Here is a 19,443-nt window from a genome sequence, read left to right as displayed (position 1 = left end):
TCGGGCCATAATGGTGGGAAGGGCAAAGTGGACCCCATTAAAAATACCACCACCTTGCAAAGTGCACCCAGCCGGTAAAGCAATACCGGCTGCCAGGGGGAAATGTTGATAAATAAAAAGAGGGGAATGGAATTTATAACTTCAGACAAAACAAAAGAGAGGAGTTGTGTTTTATATTAGGTCAAAATTACAGCCAGAATTTTTATTTAAAGATGAAGAAGGAAGGGTGATAGCCATGAAATTATACCACAAGGTGAAAAGATAATCATAGTTGGAATTTATGTGCCAAATGAAATCAGATTTTTTTTAAAAAAAAACCTTAGAAACTAACCTATTGGAATCATAGCTGTCAACCCTCTCTGCTGTTCCCCAATGCTATAATAAGGGAATTTCCCACAAAAAAGGGAAAGTTTGACAGCTATGATTGGAATTTGTGGATAAAAAATGATAGTACCGTATTTTCGGGCGTATAAGACGACCCCCAACTTTTCCATTTAAAATATAGAGTTTGAGATATACTCGACCACAGATTCTCCACCCGGCGTATAAGACGACCCCTGACTTTTGAGAAGATTTTCTTGTATTAAAAAGTAGTCTTATACGCCAGAATATACAGTAATGGGAGATTTGTGGAGTGGTCTCTCTGGATATGGATAGAACAATAAGGAAAACTCAGACAAAAGAAGGGAAATTGCCATTAACTTTTTTTAATATGGTAGAAAATTTTAATCTGATTGATATTTGAAGGTTTAAGCATCAGCTAGATAGAGATTACACTTTCTATTCAGAAGTTCATCAGTCTAGTGGACAAATCGACTCGGCATGGGTCTCAAAAGAAATAACTTTAATTACAAAAAGGTCGAAAGACAATCAAAAACTCTCTTGCATCATAATTCAATAATTTTAGAAATAAAAGGAGAAAAGAAAACACCATTTATATGGAGACTAAATGAATAATTGCTACATAACCAATAAATAGTGGAAAAGGCAAAAAAACAAAAACAAAATTAAAACATTATTTTGAATTTTCAATAAAGGCACAAATATGAGAATAGTGTGGGATGCTAGTAAAGCAGTAACTAGATGTTTCTTTATAAACCAAAATGCCTATCAAAGGAAGATTAGGGAACAGAGAAAAAAGGAAAATTTTAACTGAATTAATTAAAAAGGAAAAAGAGTTAGTAAGTAAACCTAAGAAAGAAACAACAAAATAGGCAATTAAAATGTTACAAACTCAATATTCAATGATAATAAATCAAGAAGTAGAATGGAAAATAAAGAGAATGAGACAAAGAAATTTTGAACAGGCTAATAAGCCAGGAAAGCTATTAGCCTGGCACTTGAATAAAAAGAAAGTGACTAATTCAATAAATTAATAAATTAAATTAATAAATTAATAAATTTGGTAGATCGCGGTCAATCTCTGGCTCCCTTTCCTTAGCGTCGGTAAAACTGACTCTCGCACCTCCCTCCATTGTTTTTTTATCTCTGGAAGGGAAGACGGAGCTATCTCTGTGTTGCTGTTTTCATCCAAATCGATCTTTTTGTGAGTGAAAAATTTAAAAATGATAAAAAGAAAGGATTTGCATAGAAAATCTCAAAATTTCAGAGAGAAATAATAGTAAGTGATTATCAATTACTATCAAAAATGTATAATAGATTGTTGGAATGGGAGACAAAGAATGGAGAGGACAATGTTTGAAACTGGAAATCTTTAAAAGATAAGAAAAATATAGACATGTATAACATGAAAGAACACAAAAGAACTGAGGGAAGGAATGGAGGGAAGTCAAGGAATCCCAAGATATGAATTTAATATGGTATGAAAATGTCTATTTTCTATTTTTATTTTAATGACAGTTGTTCATTAAGGTATGTGAGGATATTTGATTGTGAAAAATTAGAAAATAATTATTAAAAAAGAAACTATGTTCTACTAATGGTGCTTCCACATGGAGTTTCTTAAGCAAATGCAAAAGAATTCATAGAATGCATAAAAAAGCAACTATGCCCTGTCAATGACTAAGGGTGAAGCCTCATGAAACCCGAAAGACAAACCTAAAGATCCCTGAGCCCTGTAGCACCACATGTCGAATCCAGTGGCAGAACTCCAGATAAAGTGTGACTCCATCGATGATAAAGCGGGGGAACACAAAGTTCCCCACTGCCCTCCATAGCCATATTTTCTCTGTTGACTGCTGGTTCCAAGGACTTAAAGAGTATCCTGGTCGGCGGTCCTTGCCACCTCCACCAGCAACCAGGATAATGTTCTGGCTAACTGGGAATTTCACTGTTCTCTACTCAGAAAAAAAATCTTGAAGAAAAACTCTAAGTAAAGGTCTTCACAGAATAAGATGACAGAAAGGAGCTCTAGTTACACCTGAACCTGCAAGGCAGGAAGGAAACTGGAGAAGTCGCCCTCCCACTGTGAGTTAAGAACAGCTCTAATTTGCATATTCCTGCCTAGTGGAGTGAGCAGAAGCAACAACCCATCCAATGATCCCCTCCTCCCTGCAGGAAAATGGCTTGTTAAGACTACTTCAAGTGGCTTTCATCTGGTGAGCACAATGTGTAGACAGAACTATGTTCATAACAATTTGTAGGCAATGACCAATACAGTTCACCTGACAATATCACAATTTTAGGTTAAGATAAAAGCTAGTCTTGGTTTGTTTATAGTTGGTTACACAGCACCCAGCAACAAATGATAATTCTGCTATCCAGGTATGGATAATGGAAGAGGTAATCTCTTTTCAAGTAATCCCACTCTTCTTACTGGATGAGAAACTAGTGTCTTTGAACTTGAAACATTACTTTCAACTCAAAAGGAGTACTGTATGTTAGTAACGCTACCATGATTATAACTTTACAGAAGTTTAGTCTGTATCATATTTCACTGACTTGGAGGATAACTAAATTAAACTGGCAACTAACATAGTAGGTATCAGTTATTATTTACAAAATACACATTTGTTTAAAACTCTGCAGCTCATTCACATTTTTAGACACGCTCAACCTCATTTACTGTCTGCTTTACAAGAATTCCAGAAATTAGCAAATCAGAGTTGAGAGAAGTTTGAACATTCCAAGTGACCTACCAGCAGCATAACCTGGTCCACGCCTCCCATGCCCTCTGTTTCTGTAGGGTTGGCTACCTTTTCCAAGACCTGGGCCATCATCAGTCATGTATCCCTTTTCTTTGTCTGTGCGGTTTTGTGATGGTCTAGAAGTGGCCCCAATCTGTCGAAGCTGTTCATCTATTTGCAATCTCTCCAAACGTAGTTGATCCACTTCCTATACACAGAGAAATGAGTTACAGAAAGTTGTTGCCGTTTTGACAAATCTCATTAAATGACTTGGTAAGGTAGGCATCTTTTTTATATATGATTTTATTATGACTTTTCATAATACATTACAATAAAATACAATCTGAACAAAAAGAGAAAGAAAAAGAATAACACACAGTCCAGCACTTCCGGTCTGCTACGCGAAGGAACCCGCAGCTCATTGAGCTGTCACAGGTGGGGGGGGGAGCATGGGCTCCGTAGAGTCCCCCCAAACCCCAGAGTGTAATCGGGGCTCTCTACAACCCCGCAGCCACATAGGCAGTCTCCCGTTCCCCGAACCCCAACAGGGCAGGAGAGCTCTGGAAGGAATCGTGAGAAGGTTGAAAGGTGATACAGGGGAACCACATTCCCTCTGGGGCAAAAAGCCTCAAAGCAGACTAAGCAGCAACAGAATCCCTTTCAAAAACAACCCTACTCGAAGGGAAAGGGGGAAATCTGTGGATAAAAGAGCTGTGGAACTAGAGGAAAAATTAAAAGGAGACTTATCTAAACTGATAACAAGCTACAGGGAGAGGATCTGCTTGTGTGTAACAGGAGTAACTTAAAAAATCTACTTGCAAATCCGGCGGTGGGGGGGCGAAATCCTACAAACTGCAAATTTTAAAATTCGGGGGGAAATGACCTGTAAAACTAGACGAGGTGGAGGAAAGATTGAAAAACTGACATATTGTGGGGGAGGGGGCAAATAGAACTGTGTGCCTGTGTGTGAGCAGACAACAAAGAGTGTAAGTATAAGTTACAAACCCCCCATTAAAAAGGGGGGGGGGGAGAGTCCTTATCTTTAACCCTGATCCAGAAAAAATGCACTCACTATTTTGAAGTGCTTTTTGGACAAAGGACAGAGGATAGTAATCCTGAAAGAGATTCCCACCAGAATCTGTTAAATCAGAGGTAGAATTATAAATTTTTGACTGAGGCATTAAAAATGAATGGGAATTTCCAGAAGGACTGATTTTCACTTATAAAGTAAAACAGTATAGAATTATGGAATTTGTTAAGGCAGAAGAATTCTTGAGGAGATATAGGAAGGCCCTGGGAGAGGCAGAATATGAACAAGAATGGGAATAGGCAGGCAATAGAAATAAGAAATGAATTAAAACTTGTAATGAAATGTAAATGGTTTAAATGTGAAGTCAAAAATAAATAAAATTGCAAACTACTTATTAAAGCAGAAGTTGGATGTAATATGTTTACAACAAACACATATAAAAAAGAAATGTCAGAGAAGTAGACATTCTGACAAGTGGGGAAGAGGCAGACAAGACAGAAGGAGGGGAATTCCTACGAGAGAGGGGAGAAGCAGTTAGCAGCAGGAATTTGACCTTTAGACACAGAGAGAAAGACAGGGAGACGCAGAGCACAAACAATCCACTGGCAAGCTCAGAGGATGACACAGAAGGAGAATTAGGAGGGGTAGAATCACCCCGAACTCGTAGGCTCATGAGATTGGCTGAGAAGCGTGGGACTGGGAAAAAGCGGAAGTGGGGTTTTTCCTGTTGAGGGAAAGGAAAGAGGAGGAGTTTAGTCCCGGCAACTCAATCATCCAGTGAGGGCTGAAATAGCTAAGCTCCAACCAGGCTTTTTTATGGACTAATGAATCTAGAGTAATTTACTGCCAAGTTGTGTCGTGTGTGGGGGAGAGACTGAGCCTAACAAGGAAGATAGAAGACTACTAATAAAGCATTAGAAAATTAGTTCATTGCCTTGGATAAAGTTAAAAAGCAATGTATATTATAGGAAGAAAAGAGAAGAGAAACAAAAAGTAATGAAAGAAATGTTAACTCAAGAAAAGAAATTGGTGGACAAACCAGGACATATCACTATTACTTGGCAACTGAAAGTCATCCAGGCACAATTTGCCATGATAATGTGAAATGAAGTTGAGCAAAATATTAAAGTGCTGAAACATAAGCAATTTGAATCGGCAAACAAACCTGGTAAACTCCTAGCATGGCAACTCAAAAGGGGGAAGAAACCAAACACTATAAATAAGATTACAATAGAAGATAGAATAATCTTTAATCCAAAGGAAATGAGAAATTAATTCCAAAAATATTACACCAAAATGTATAGAAAGGGAGAAGAAAATAAGGAGGCAATATATAGGTATCTCAATAAATGTAATCTCCCAAGCAGAGTATCTAATGAACAAATTCCAATGGCAGACATACAAGTGATACTTGAAAAATTAGAATATTGTGGAAAAGTTCATTTATTTCAGGAATTCAACTTAAAAGGTGAAACTAACATATGTGATAGACTCATGACATGCAAAGTGAGAGGTGTCAAGCCTTTATTTGTCATAATTGTGATGATTGTGGCATACAGCTGATGAAAACCCCAAATTCACAATCTCAGAAAATTAGAATATTGTGAAAAGGTGCAGTAGCTACTCAATCCATAACACCTGCAAAGGGTTTCTGAGCCTTTAAATGGTCTCCCAGTCTGGGTCAGTAGGAATCACAATCATGGGGAAGGCTGCTGACCTGACAGCTGTGCAGAAAACCATCATTGAGACCCTCCATAAGGAGGGAAAGCCTCAAAAGGTAATTGTGGAAGAAGTTGGATGTTCCCAAAGTGCTGTATCAAAGCACATTAATGGAACGTTATGCGGAAGGGGAAAATGTGGAAGAAAAAGGTGCATAAGCAGCAGGGATGACCGCAGCCTGGAGAGGATTGTCAGGAAAGGACCATTCAAATGTGTTGGAGACTTTCACAAAGAGTGGACTGAGGCTGGAGTTAGTGCATCCAGAGCCACCACACACAGACGGATCCTGGAGATGGGCTTCAGATGTTGTATTCTTCTTGTCAAGCAACTCCTGAACAAGAAACAACGCCAGAAGCGTCTTACCTGGGCTACAGAAAAAAAGAACTGGTCTGTTGCTCAGTGGTCTCAAGTCCTCTTTTCTGATGAGAGCAACTTTTGCATCTCATTTGGAAACCAAGGACCCAGAGTCTGGAGTAAGAATGGGGACACAATGCCAGATGCTTGAAGTCCAGTGTGAAGTTTCCACAGTCTGTGTTTATTTGGGGAGCCATGTCATCTGCTGGTGTTGGTCCACTGTGCTTTATTAAGTCCAGGGTCAACGCAGCCGTCTACCAGGAGATTTTGGAGCATTTCATGCTTCCTTCCACAGATGAGCTTTATGGGGATGCTGACTTCATTTTCCAGCAGGACTTGGCACCCGCCCACACTGCCAAAAGTACCAAAACCTGGTTCAATGCCCATGGGATTACTGTGCTTGACTGGCCAGCAAACTCGCCTGACCTGAACCCCATAGAGAATCTATGGGGCACTGTCAAGAGAAAGACAAGAGATATGAGACCGAGCAATGCAGAAGAGCTGAAGGCTGCTCTTGAAGCATCCTGGTCTTCCATAACACCTCAGCAGTGCCACAGCCTGATAGCATCCATGCCACGCCGCATTGCAGCAGTAATTGATGCAAAAGGGGTCCAAACCAAGTACTGAGTACATATGCATGCTTCTACTTTTCAGAGGTCCACTACTGTTCTATTTGCAATCCTTGTTTTGATGATTTCATTTTATAATTAATTTTCTGGGATTGTGAATTTGGGGTTTTCCTCAGCTGTACGCCACAATCATCACAATTATGACAAATAAAGGCTTGACATCTCTCGCTTTGCATGTCATGAGTCTATCTCATATGTTAGTTTCACCTTTTAAGTTGAATTCCTGAAATAAATGAACTTTTCCACGATATTCTAATTTTTTGAATATCCCCTGTATAACACTAATTCCAAAACAAGAAGAGGGCATACTCCATCAGAAAAACTTTAGGCCAATCTCCCTATTAAATAATTATTATAAACTCTATGCAACAATCTTGGCTAAAAGGCTAAGAGAAATATCAAAGACACTCATCCATGAAGACCAAACAGGCTTTTTACATGCTGGACAAATGAGGAATAATGTAAGAAATGTAATAAAAACAATTGAACTTCTGGGGAAAAGAAATGATAAAGAAGCCACACTGCTCTTCCAAGGTGTGGAAAAGGCATTTTATAACATCTCCTGGATGCTTAGAATGAAGATACTAGAAATTATGGAATTTAGGGGAAATTTTGTAAATGGAATTAAAGCAATCTATCAAAAACAAGGGACAAACATAATCGTCAATGGCAGTGTAACAGGAGGAGGAGAAGAAGAAGAAGAAGAGGAGGAGGAGGAGTTTGGATTTGATATCCCGCTTTATCACTACCCGAAGGAGTCTCAAAGCGGCTAACATTCTCCTTTCCCTTCCTCCCCCCACAACAAACACTGTGAGGTGAGTGGGGCTGAGAGAATAGGAGTATAGCATCTAGATTAAGGGAAGTAATAGTACCACTGTATTCCGCTCTGGTCAGACCTCACCTGGAATACTGTGTCCAGTTCTGGGCACCACAGTTCAAGAAGGATACTGACAAACTGGAACGTGTCCAGAGGAGGGCAACCAAAATGGTCAAAGGCCTGGAAACGATGCCTTATGAGGAACAGCTTAGGAGCTGGGTATGTTTAGCCTGGAGAAGAGAAGGTTAAGGGGTGATATGATAGCCATGTTCAAATATATAAAAGGATGTCATCTAGAGGAGGGAGAAAGGTTGTTTTCTGCTGCTCCAGAGAAGCGGACACGGAGCAATGGATTCAAACTACAAGAAAGAAGATTCCACCTAAACATTAGGAAGAACTTCCTTACAGCAAGAGCTGTTCGACAGTGGAATTTGCTGCCAAGGAGTGTGGTGGAGTCTCCTTCTTTGGAGGTCTTTAAGCAGAGGCTTGACAGCCATCTGTCAGGAATGCTTTGATGGTGTTTCCTGCTTGGCAGGGGGTTGGACTGGATGGCCCTTGTGGTCTTTTCCAACTCTATGATTCTATGACTTCAAAGAAGTGTGACTAGCCCAAGGTCACCCAGCAGCTGCATGTGGAGGAGCGGAGACACGAACCCGGTCCACCAGATTACAAGTCTACTGCTCTTAACCACTACACCACACTGGCTCTTGAATGTAGTATACAAAGAATGTTGTATACAAAAAGGTACAAGACAGGGATGCCCGTTATCACCACTGCTATTCATTTTAGTCCTAGAAGTTCTTGCTAGAAAAATTAGAGAAAACAATGAAATTATAGGGATTCAAGTGGGCCAAAGGAACTATAAACTAAAAGCGTTTGCGGACGATGTAGTTTTGACATTAGAAAACCCTCTGAAAAACATTCCGAAGGCAATAGAAATTATAACACTGTTTGGAAACGTTGCTGGATTCTATATTAATAAAGAAAAAACAAGGGTGATCATCAAAAATATGGAAAAGGCAAAAGAGAATTTGGGGAAAACACATCAGGAATCAAAGAAGATAAAAAAGTAAAATATCTAGGAGTCTGGCTTACATCTAACAATTTAAGCCTTATTCAAGATAACTCAAAGAATATGGACAGAAATAAAGAAGAATATGAAAAAATGGAACATTCCAAAACCAGTTTGAGAAAAATATAATAATCACTCAGCATTCAGTTAAGTGTTAAGGGGGGGGGGAAGAATAATTTAACCACAGAATTTTAATTCACTTACAAACGCTGAAAACCCACTTTAAAGCTATGATTCAAAGCCAGCTTTTCCACTTTCCCAAAAGGTAACATAGTATGTGATGCACTTTCCTCACCTTTAAATAGTTGAGGTGATAATCCAAAAGAACTGTGGCATTCGTTATGCTGTCCTTGGTTCCCACGAAGACAAAAGGAACCATTCCCTAGAAATAAAGTTTTGAATCAGAGGTCTTCAGGTGATGCAACTAATGCCACTACATAATGTGTAACCTGATTCTATGCAAATTGCAATTTCATTAGTAAAACAATTCAGAGTAACAATACTAGGAGGGCTTTTTTTTCAGCAGGAAAAACTTCCTTTGGCCGGAACTGAGTACCAGCACCTCTTGGGTGCGTTCCAGCACCCCTATAGTGTTGCGGTGCCATTCCCCGGCACTGAGCTTGAGGCTGAGCAACAGAGGAGGCCAGCGCTGTGAGCAGAGGCGTAGGAAGGTCAGGTGGTACCCGGTGCAGAAAATTTCGTCACACCCCCCCCCCATGTGTGTGTGTGTGTGTTTTGCCTGCAAAAATGGTTTTACATTATTTCATATTTTCTTACAAAGGAATGTGGATTCTGGGCCTCTGATAACAAGTAGGTGACTATGGACAGATACTTAAATCTACAGGACGGATTGTGTTTTGGCTTGTGTTATTTTATATTTATTGTTTATTTATTTAATAAAATTTATTTTAAAAAACTTGCAAAGTGGTTTACCAAAACAAAAAACACCATAGCAGTAAAATCAAGAAAAATTAACAACCCTACTTTAAAACATGCAAAAGAGAAAATATTAAGATTAAGATTACTTCAGCTTTCTAAGCATCTAGATATGCTTGCCTAAGGAAGAATGCTTCTAGCAGGTGCCCGAAAGGAGTCTAGCAAAGGCACGTGCTTTGCTGCAATAGGCAGGGAGTTCCAAAGTGCAGGTGCTGTCACAGTAAACAATGCAGTACAGATATTATGTGGAGCCTGTAGTAGTGCTTGAAACTACTGGAGGGGAGGTTTTCTTCATTCATTCATTCAGCTCCACTGAATTGAAATTTCAGCCAGGCATGTCCAAAGTCCATTTCGGGGGCCTAATTCGGTCCACTAGTTGGTTTAATCTGGCCCCTGTGGCAGTTTATTTCCTGGGGTAAAATCCTTAACAAAACCTCAACAACTTCAACCCTAAAAAAATGTTAACAACTTTGGTCGGCCCTTTGGTCAGCCCTCATGGCCCTTCACTTCATCAAATCTGGCCCTCTTTGAAAAAAGTTTGGACACCACTGGCTTACACCATACTAAATTTGTTAGCCTTTTAATGCAACTCTTATTTAAAGCAGGCCCCCACCCACCCAAAAAAATATTTTTGGTCTCACAAACAGCAGCACATTCCACCTCAAAACAAAATATAAACAGTAAAAAAATTATAACTCCTGTTAGGATAATTAAACCAATCTTACACATAGATTTTATGGGCCAATTTATTCACACAGGCTTTTCCTATGAGGTTTTGACAATTTGAGAACTCAAGCAGTGAAATTACTAGGAGCCATAATATAAGTTTCACAGGTGCAGTCTGCACAGATGTTGGTCACATAAGTTGGCATCTCTTCATGTATTCCTTTACTTCTCAACCACTTTATAAGAATCTGAAAGCAAGGAGACATGGCAACTCACACCTCTTCCATGCAGCAGCATATCAGAACACTAACACTTTATGACTAAATAGCTTATAATTTACTTTAATTACTTGCAAGCAAGTGTTAAATAATAAATGGCAAGATGTATTCTGAAATGCAAAGAAGTAAGTTATTTAAAAAGCACAGGAAAACATCACTGCTTATTTATACTCCAGTCATCAATCCAGCAATAGAAAGTACATCAACACACAAGTACACCAAACCATGTTTGTTTGTTTACTACCAGTTAGATAGACTTTGTTTTGTTTTAATTTAGATTTGAAAAATAATCCAAGCAAACACGTTTTTAAGGGGTTAAAAAAGGCTGGGGGGGGGGTTTAAAGGCAAGGGATAAGGGGGTAAAGGCACTCACAAAAAGATTGCTGTGGATCAAAACAGCAGCACAGAGAAAGCTCCATCTTCCCTTCCAGAGACCATACAACCATGGAGGGTAGGGGGAGGGGCAGGAGTCAGTTTTAGTGACCAAAACCTCGTGGGGATCAACTGGGATTAGGCGTTAATAGGTCACAGAGTAGCCTGCTTCTTATCAAGTAGTCTCAAGGTGGGTGAAAACGTCTGGAGACTGATAAGGAAGCTTGGGGGGGGGGGGAAATCAGGGAGATCTCAGTCTCCAGTCCTCTCCAGACATTTTCACCCAGCACACTTCCCTCTTCGCTCACTCTCAGTGAACAAGCACTCAGCAATGGTAGCAGTGCTGCTTTTTAAGCCAGACCCAGGAGACGACTGAGAAGCAAAACACGAGCCCAGCCCCACCAGGCACCCGTGCAACCCGCTGCAGCGCCTGATGTTTCAGGAACACTGTCAGAGGAAGAAAGAAGGCTCTTAAAGGAACACACATGCTTTCCCAGCCTCCCTACTTGGTTGGGGCGTGGGAGAACTCAAGGCAGATAGGAGGAGATGGGGAACTTGAGAGGGGAGGGCGGAAGGCGGTCAAAGAGAGGCAAGCTGTGCGGGAGGGAACACTTCTCCCCTCCAGCCTCACAGCAAAAAGCTTCACCTCAGCCAGCCAGCCGCTGTTGCGCCGAGTGAGGCTTTTTGCAACGGGTGGTGCGGGGCTCGGCCGCCCGGGGGAGTCATGGGGGGGGGCGCTGAGAGTGTCACCCCACCTCCAGAATAAAAGCGGATGGTACTGGGGGTGGGCCGCTTTCAGCGCCCCCAGCTTCCTCCACCACTGGCTGTGAGGTGACAGTTTGGGTTTTTTTTGCCATGCCGGTGGGGCAAGTGGGAGAAGGTCCTCCCCCTAAAGAAAGGTCAACAAGTTCTGGCACCTCTTTTTCTGGAAAAAAGTCCTGATTACTAGTAAACACTATGAATACTCACTTTCCAGATGGCAGCCAAGACCTATGTATGTTATAATATTAAGTAGCATAAAATATTACAAGCAAATAAGAAAGTAACACAATCCAAGTGGTTTACATAAAAACTAAGGGTTTTTTTCCAAGTAAGTTCCACCCAGAGCAGATCCACTGAAATTAATGGACCATTTCAGTGGGTTCACTCAGCGTATTCAATACAATTATATAAAAATACAACATTTATTCAATAAAATTTCCTGATAAAAACAGCTGAATACATTCTTATTTAGACAAGCCTATCCAGATGTTTAGAAAGTTTGTATGAGTTTTAATTTGTTTTAGTCTACTATGTTGTGGTTTTAACTTTATGCTTTAAATTATGGTTGTAAATATTTTAGTGATAATTTTATTGTTTTATCTTTTTTGTAAACCACTTTGAGCTTTTTTCTACAATCAAGTGGTATATACATTTTATGGAATAAATAAAACAAAATACATCACAAATAAAACCAAGCAGTGTACAAAAGAAAAAAAATTAAGACTCAGAGTTGAGGAAGGTGTGGGTCAACAAAGTTTTAAAGAGTTGACTAAATGCCAGTACTGTCTCTACTGCATTAGTTACCTAGGGAGGGGATTCCAGAAGGTGGGTGCTATCACCAAAAAGGTCCACTTCCACATTGTCACCAAGTATCAATTTGTTGGTTGTGAACTGACCAATGGGGTCTCTTCAAAATATCTTAAAATTGAGCTTGATTTGTACCATGGAAGGTGGTCTGTTAGGTATCCTAGTCCCAGGTTGTTTACTGCTTTCAATGTCAACAACAAAGCTTTTAATTTCGCTCACAAGCTAATAAGCAACAGCTGCTGATCTCAACACTGCTCTAATGCCTATAAAGTGAGGTGTCCCACGAACCCCTTTGCAGCTGCAGCTTCTGAATTAAACAGAAGCGCACCCCAGACTTCCGGTGAAGCGCCATTCCGTTCAGTCGGGAGCTCTCTCAGCTCTGAGAGGCTCCGGTGTTTTCAGGCTTGGAGGCACCGCAACCGTGCTGTGGACCTCCGTAAAAACTTCAGGAGGAGCGTCCTGAAGACCTGGGATCCAGCGGGTACCAGACGTGCCGTCTTTGCTCTTGAGTAGACCTAGTAAGGTCTGCTTAAGAGAGCAAAGCTCCGGTGCGGTACTGAGGATCTACCACTTTCCCGACTACACGAAGCAGCGGCTGCTGACGGACTTTGAGCGCTTTGCTTTTCCTCAAATTCGAATCAAAAAGAAGGACTCTGTAAGTACTGAGCATAATTTGATTTTAAAGTTGAAAATTTGGCTTATGGAGAGAGATCAAAAGAGGAGGTCCGTCTCTCTCTGACAGTGGCAAGATCAAAGTAACGTCATAGAACTGAAGCTGCGAAAGACTTGCTTTTTAGCTGTATGCTGATTTTGTAGACTGTTGAAAACCCTGCTAGGGGTAAAAGACTTAGAGATATTTATGATTTCTTTCTGTGGATTACAATTTATTAAGAAGACACCGTTCACCCTCTGGATTAAGGAGTCCGGGTCAGTTAGCGGGCGGTGAGTGTTGCTTTGTGATTGATTGTTTCCGACTTTCGTTTCTGACTTGCTACTTTGTTATTTTGGAACTCTGCTACTGTTCAACTGAAACCTTTTATAACTGTGCCATTTATAAAGAACAAAAAGCAAAAATTATAATAAATAATGTGATATCTGAAGAAATTAGAATAGAAAAATGAATGAGACAAGGTTGCCCTATCTCTCCCCTACTTTTTATAACGGTCCTGGAGGTCCTACTGAATATGATTAGAAGAGAACAGTCGATAAAAGGGATTAGGGGGGGAGAGAAAGAATATAAATTGAGAGCCCTTGCGGACGATGTAGTGCTCTCCCTACAAGATCCAGATACCAGTGTGGTTAAAGCATTAGAGACAATCGAATCATTTGGACAGGTGGCAGGATTTAAGTTGAACAAAGCAAAGACTAAAGTTTTAACTAAAAACTTATCAATTATGCAGGTACAGAAATTACAAACTCAAACTGGACTTAGTTTTGTCAACAAGTGTCAGGAAACCCCCCTCTCCGCGACTGGAGGGGTCGAGTGAGCGTCTGAAATACAGAGAACCACCCAAGTTGTTGTCCAGCTCTGAGAGCACGGAAAGCGAGCATTCCAAGCATTCCTCTAGTGGGGAGCAGAAACAGGAAGGTGGTGTAGAGGCACGGAGAAGATGACACAGCCTCAACACCGTGGGAAGAGCTGGGAGCAAGGTCAGGTTCCCACGCTCAGAGGTGGGAGGGAGGAAGGTCGCAGAGGGGGGAGGCGAGGGCTTCGAATTCCGTGCCTCTTTTGCTGGGCGAAAAGCAGGAAGTCGTCATTCCAGGGATCTGCAGAGGACTGAGATGGATGTTTGTTTTTCCAGTTTTCACTGTACATAGCTGAGCACAATAAAGAACTTAGTTTAGAAGTTCTGCGTTTTGGCTTTACTCATGAGCAGCCACTGAACATCCTAACAGCAAGGTTAAGTATCTGGGAGTGAATTTGACCCCTAAGAATCTGAACCTGTTCAAGGACAATTATGAGAAACTGTGGAGTGAGATAAAAAGAGATTTGGACATATGGACCAGACTGAAATTGTCTTTGATGGGCAGAATAGCAGTTATTAAGATGAATGTATTACCAAAGATGCTGTTTTTATTTCAAGTGCTTCCGATTATTGACAAGTTGGACTGTTTTAGAAGGTGGCAAAAGGATTTATCCAAATTTATCTGGCAGGGGAAGAAACCCAGGATAAAATACAAGATTTTGACAGACTCCAAGTTCTTAAAGAAATGGGAGTGCCGGATCACCTCATTTGTCTCCTGAGAAATCTCTATGTGGGACAAGAAGCTACAGTTAGAACTGGTGGAACAACTGATTGGTTCAAAATTGGGAAAGGAGTACGACAAGGCTGTATATTGTCTCCCTGCTTATTTAACTTATATGCAGAATTCATCATGCGAAAGGCTGGACTGGATGAATCCCAAACCGGAATTAAGATTGCCGGAAAAAATATCAACAACCTCAGATATGCTGATGATACTACCTTGATGGCAGAAAGTGAGGAGGAATTAAAGAACCTTTTAATGAGGGTGAAAGAGGAGAGCGCAAAATATGGTTTGAAGCTCAACATCAAAAAAACTATCACCAGTTGAGGCTAAGGCCTATAAGAGACCCAATATGCCTGCTAATTGGCCGAAATATGCTGATATATTGGAACAAGGTGGTCAGAATTTTAAACTGAAGAGTTATGAACAATTGAAAGACAAAGTATCTGACTGGTTACAATACTATCAGATAAATGAAGTTTTTAAGTTGGATAAGAAACAAGGCTTTCAGTCAGAGAAATCCAAGTTGGAAACGGAGCTAATTGAACCAAGTATTAAAAATCTTTCCAGAATGTATAATTTGTTGCTAGAGTGGCATACGAAAGATGAAATGGTTAAATCAGTTATGATTGACTGGGCAAAAGATGTTGGACATAACATAATGTTGGAAGATTGGGAGAGGTTGTGGAAGGAGGGTACTAAGTTTTCTGCATGTAATACGTTAAGGGAAAACATCATGAAAATGATTTATAGATGGTATTTAACGCCAGTTAAGTTAGCTAAGATGTCTCATGGTTTGTGTAATAAATGCTGGAAGTGTAAGCAAGTAGAAGGTACCTTCTTTCATATGTGGTGGACGTGCCCAAAGGTAAAGGACTTCTGGGAGAAGATTTATAATGAGCTTAAAAAAGTGCTGAGAAACACATTCAGTAAGAAACCAGAGGCCTTTCGGCTGGGCATGACCAACTATAAAATCTCCAACAAAGATAGAACATTTTTTATGTATGCCACAACAGCTGCCAGGATTTTAATAGCTAAAAACTGGAAAACTGAAGAACTACCAACAGTGGAAGATTGGCAGATGAAGTTGATTGAATACATGGAACTTGCAGAACTGACCGCGAAACTCCGAGACCAGAGGGAAGAAACGGTGCAGGAGGATTGGAAGAAATTCAAAGACTATTTGAAATGACGTGAAAAGATAGACATTTGAAATCAAAATCAGAGGATATATAAGGCTAAGTAATGTCAGAAGTAGGGACCCAGGTGGCGCTGTGGGTTAAACCACAGAGTCTAGGGCTTGCTGATCAGAAGGTCGGCGGTTCGAATCCTTGCCACGGGGTGAGCTCCCGTTGCTCGGTCCCTGCTCCTGCCAACCTAGCAGTTCGAAAGCACATCAAAGTGCAAGTAGATAAATAGGTACCGCTCCAGCGGGAAGGTAAACGGCGTTTCCGTGCGCCGCTCTGGTTCGCCAGAAGTGGCTTTGTCATGCTGGCCACATGACCCGGAAGTTGTCTGTGGACAAACGTCGGCTCCCTTGGCCTATAGAGCGAGATGAGCGCCGCAACCCCAGAGTCGGACACGACTGGACCTGATGGTCAGGGGTCCCTTTACCTTTACCTTTAATGTCAGAAGTTAGATTAAGATAGGATATAAGAAGTAGCTGGAATTATGCTATGTTTATTTTTATTAGGATTAAGATTAGAGGTAAATGATGATTAATGTTTATAAAGATTAAGATCAGTTGAGAAGGAAGATTTTACAATGTTATAGTTACTAAAGTTGATTAGAAATGAACGCAGAAGAGAGGATGTGAGGAGGTCCCAATATAATGTTAGGAATAAGATAAGGATAGTGAAATAAGTGTTTGTTTGTTAAGATTTTTGTATTTTTATAGTTTTTGTAGTTTTGTAATGTTTTGTTATATTTTGTATTTTGTGTGTGTTTTTATTGTTAAAAATTAATAAATTCTTTTTTTAAAAAAGGAATTGTAAAATTGCCACAGTAGCTGCTTCTAACTTTTTAGATTTATTTTGAGACTACCAATCCTGAATAATAAAGTTGTGTAAATATTAAAAAAGGGCACCCCACGTGAGGCTCATTCAATGAGTCAAATCATGTTATCATTCTACAGACCACCATAGACCAAGAGCTAGACCAGATTTATTTACCCTAGAAATGCCAAAAGCAACATGGTGGTGTTGTTGTTTTGAAAGCCTACTACCTATACCAGTGGTGACGAAACTTTTAGAGACCGAGTGCCAAAACTGCAACCCAAAACCCACTTATTTATCGCAAAGTGCCAACACGGCAATTTAACCCAAATATTGAGGTTTTAGTTTAGAAGAAACAACTCCTACATTAACAACTTTCGTCTTAAAAGAAAAATGCAGTAACAGAGCTTTCAATGATACAAACAACTTTTTATTGAAAGGTAATTGGCATGCTTTTGAACAATTATTGTGATTTTTGCTGTTGTATGCATGCTGATAATTTGTCTAACCTTGGCTAATACTATGTAATTTTGAGAGCAACACATGCAGCACTCAGGTCATCTGTTAGTCTGTTTCTGGTGTCAGATTTGATATAATTCAAAGCTGAAAACAGCTGCTCACAAGCATAAAATGATCCAAACAAAGTAAGGAAAGCAATCCCAAGTGCTTTCATTGACTTAAAATTATTTGCTAGAGAATTCCACACTTTAAGGATTTAATTTTCAGAAAGTTTACTCAGAAGTTAGAACCATTGTGTTCAATGGGGCTTTCAATAAATTTGCATACATAATTTGCTTCCATTGCTGAAGCGCACAAACTGGGAGGAACTGGACGGCCTGGCCCAAGAAGGGAAGCAACTCGGGCAGAATGTGGAGCGCGCACAGCCGCCTTCCAGCAGACAGAGGAAAACGGGGTGCATTAGGGCCATGTGGGAAAGCACCCCAAGTGGGGTCCCTCTGCCCGGCTTGTCTGGGTCTCACATACACACCCCGCCCACATGCTCAAAGAGTGGCTGGTTGGCAGGCAGGCTGGCAGGCAGGCAACGAGGGTTGCGATAGCGGCGGCAACCCCCTCATTTGACGAAAGGAACCTCTGAAGTCCGGTGCTGCAAGCGCCCTCTCACCTTCCCTCATACCTTCCCTCACATTACACGCTGCGCCTAACCTCAACTTGCCCTCCTCGTCAGGCTGCTGAGAGGGTGGGGAGGGTGAGCTTCTGCTCGGCCAGAGCCACTTCTCTTCGGGACGATGCCCCCTCCACACACACACACACACACTTACAGTGTGTCCAAGCATGCTCTGTCCTCCCACTGTCTAGGGCGACGTTGCGCATGCCCACAGAGAGGGCTCTGAGTGCCGTCTCTGGCACACGTGCCATAGGTTTGCCACCACTGACCTATACAAACAAAATATGGCAGTCTTAGTAAATGTCAGTGGTGGGGGTATGAAATATGACATTATCAATATGGCCATGCCATTTTCACTTCGAGGCATTGAAACGACTGTAACTTATCAATGGTCTGTCGTAGAGTTTTTTTAAAAAATTCAAGTTAATTTAATAGTAACAAAAAAGCTTGATATGTCAATATTTTACATAACATGTAAGCTTTCTGTTTTTTTAGTTTCGAACCCCAGAAATGAATATTTTACCCCACACGTCACTCAGTGTAACTAAAAAATGAGCACAAAACAGATGAGTAAAATGTATTTATTTACTGAAACACTTAGCTTTGACTATTATAAATCACAGACTATAATTATTAATGAATCTGAAATCAAATAATGAATATTTTAATGAGTATTATAAATGAATTTTTCACAATCTGCAAAATAAATGGTTTTTTAATATGTATATATGTGTATATAATTTTTATTAATTTTCTTTTTCTCATAACAAATATCCAATATCAAAAAATTCATTTTCCAGTCCCCCCCCTCCCTATTGACTTCCCTCAACTTCCATTTCTGGTTTGTTACATAAAATGTTACATTCTGCTGTTTATATATAATAATATTTTGTCAACTTCTTAAGTCTTCTTGTTCTTTGTAATTAAAGTTGTAAATGTTTATTTAAATGCTGCCATTGAGTCCATTTTTTTGTTGTTTCGGAAAGTATGTCGTAAAAGGTTCCCATTCTTTTCCAAAGTCGCTATTGTCCTTTTCTTGCAATTTGTCCGTTAACTTTGCTTTGTTCATCCATTTTTCTTGCCATTGTTCTTTTGATGGTATTTCTCCATGTATGCTGTTGTAGCATACATGAATAATGTCTGTTTCTCTTTCGGAATATCTTTTCCTAGAATGCCTAGCAAAAAGGCTTCTGGTTTTTTAACAAACATTACTTTAAACATTTTTTAAATTCATTATAAAGCATTTCCCAAAATTTCTTTATAATCTTACAATCCCACCACATATGATAAAATGTACCTTCCCCTTCTTTACATCTCCAACAGTTCTCTTGTTCTGTTTTATACATTTTTGCCAATTTTTTGGGTGTAACATACCACCTGTACATCATCTTCATATAGTTCTCTTTAAGCAATATAAAATCCGTAAATTTAAAAATCACTTTCCAAAGCCTTATCCAATCTTCAAATTGTATCTGAAGAAGTGTGCATGCACACGGAAGTTCATACCAAGAACAAACTTAGTTGGTCTCTAAGGTACTACTGGAAGGA

At 40.1% G+C, this 19,443-nt stretch overlaps 1 protein-coding gene across 3 annotated transcripts in view; it reads right to left on the bottom strand.

Annotated features, from left to right (window-relative positions):
* Nucleotides 1-19,443, bottom strand: part of LOC117039786 (synaptic functional regulator FMR1-like) — a 200,134-nt gene that overhangs the window by 49,659 nt on the left and 131,032 nt on the right. For all 3 annotated transcript variants that reach the window (XM_033136983.1, XM_033136982.1, XM_033136984.1), the window contains 2 exons: nt 9,003-9,089; nt 3,099-3,294 (listed from right to left, as the gene is read on the bottom strand). In XM_033136983.1, the coding sequence (XP_032992874.1) occupies nt 3,099-3,294; nt 9,003-9,089 (283 nt within the window). The remainder of the gene's footprint in view (nt 1-3,098; nt 3,295-9,002; nt 9,090-19,443) is intronic.

This window comes from Lacerta agilis, chromosome W (genome assembly GCF_009819535.1).
Source record: "Lacerta agilis isolate rLacAgi1 chromosome W, rLacAgi1.pri, whole genome shotgun sequence".
NCBI lineage: Eukaryota > Metazoa > Chordata > Lepidosauria > Squamata > Lacertidae > Lacerta > Lacerta agilis.
The sequence above is the reverse complement of the archived record's forward strand: the minus strand, read 5'-3'. Positions and strand labels throughout refer to the sequence as shown.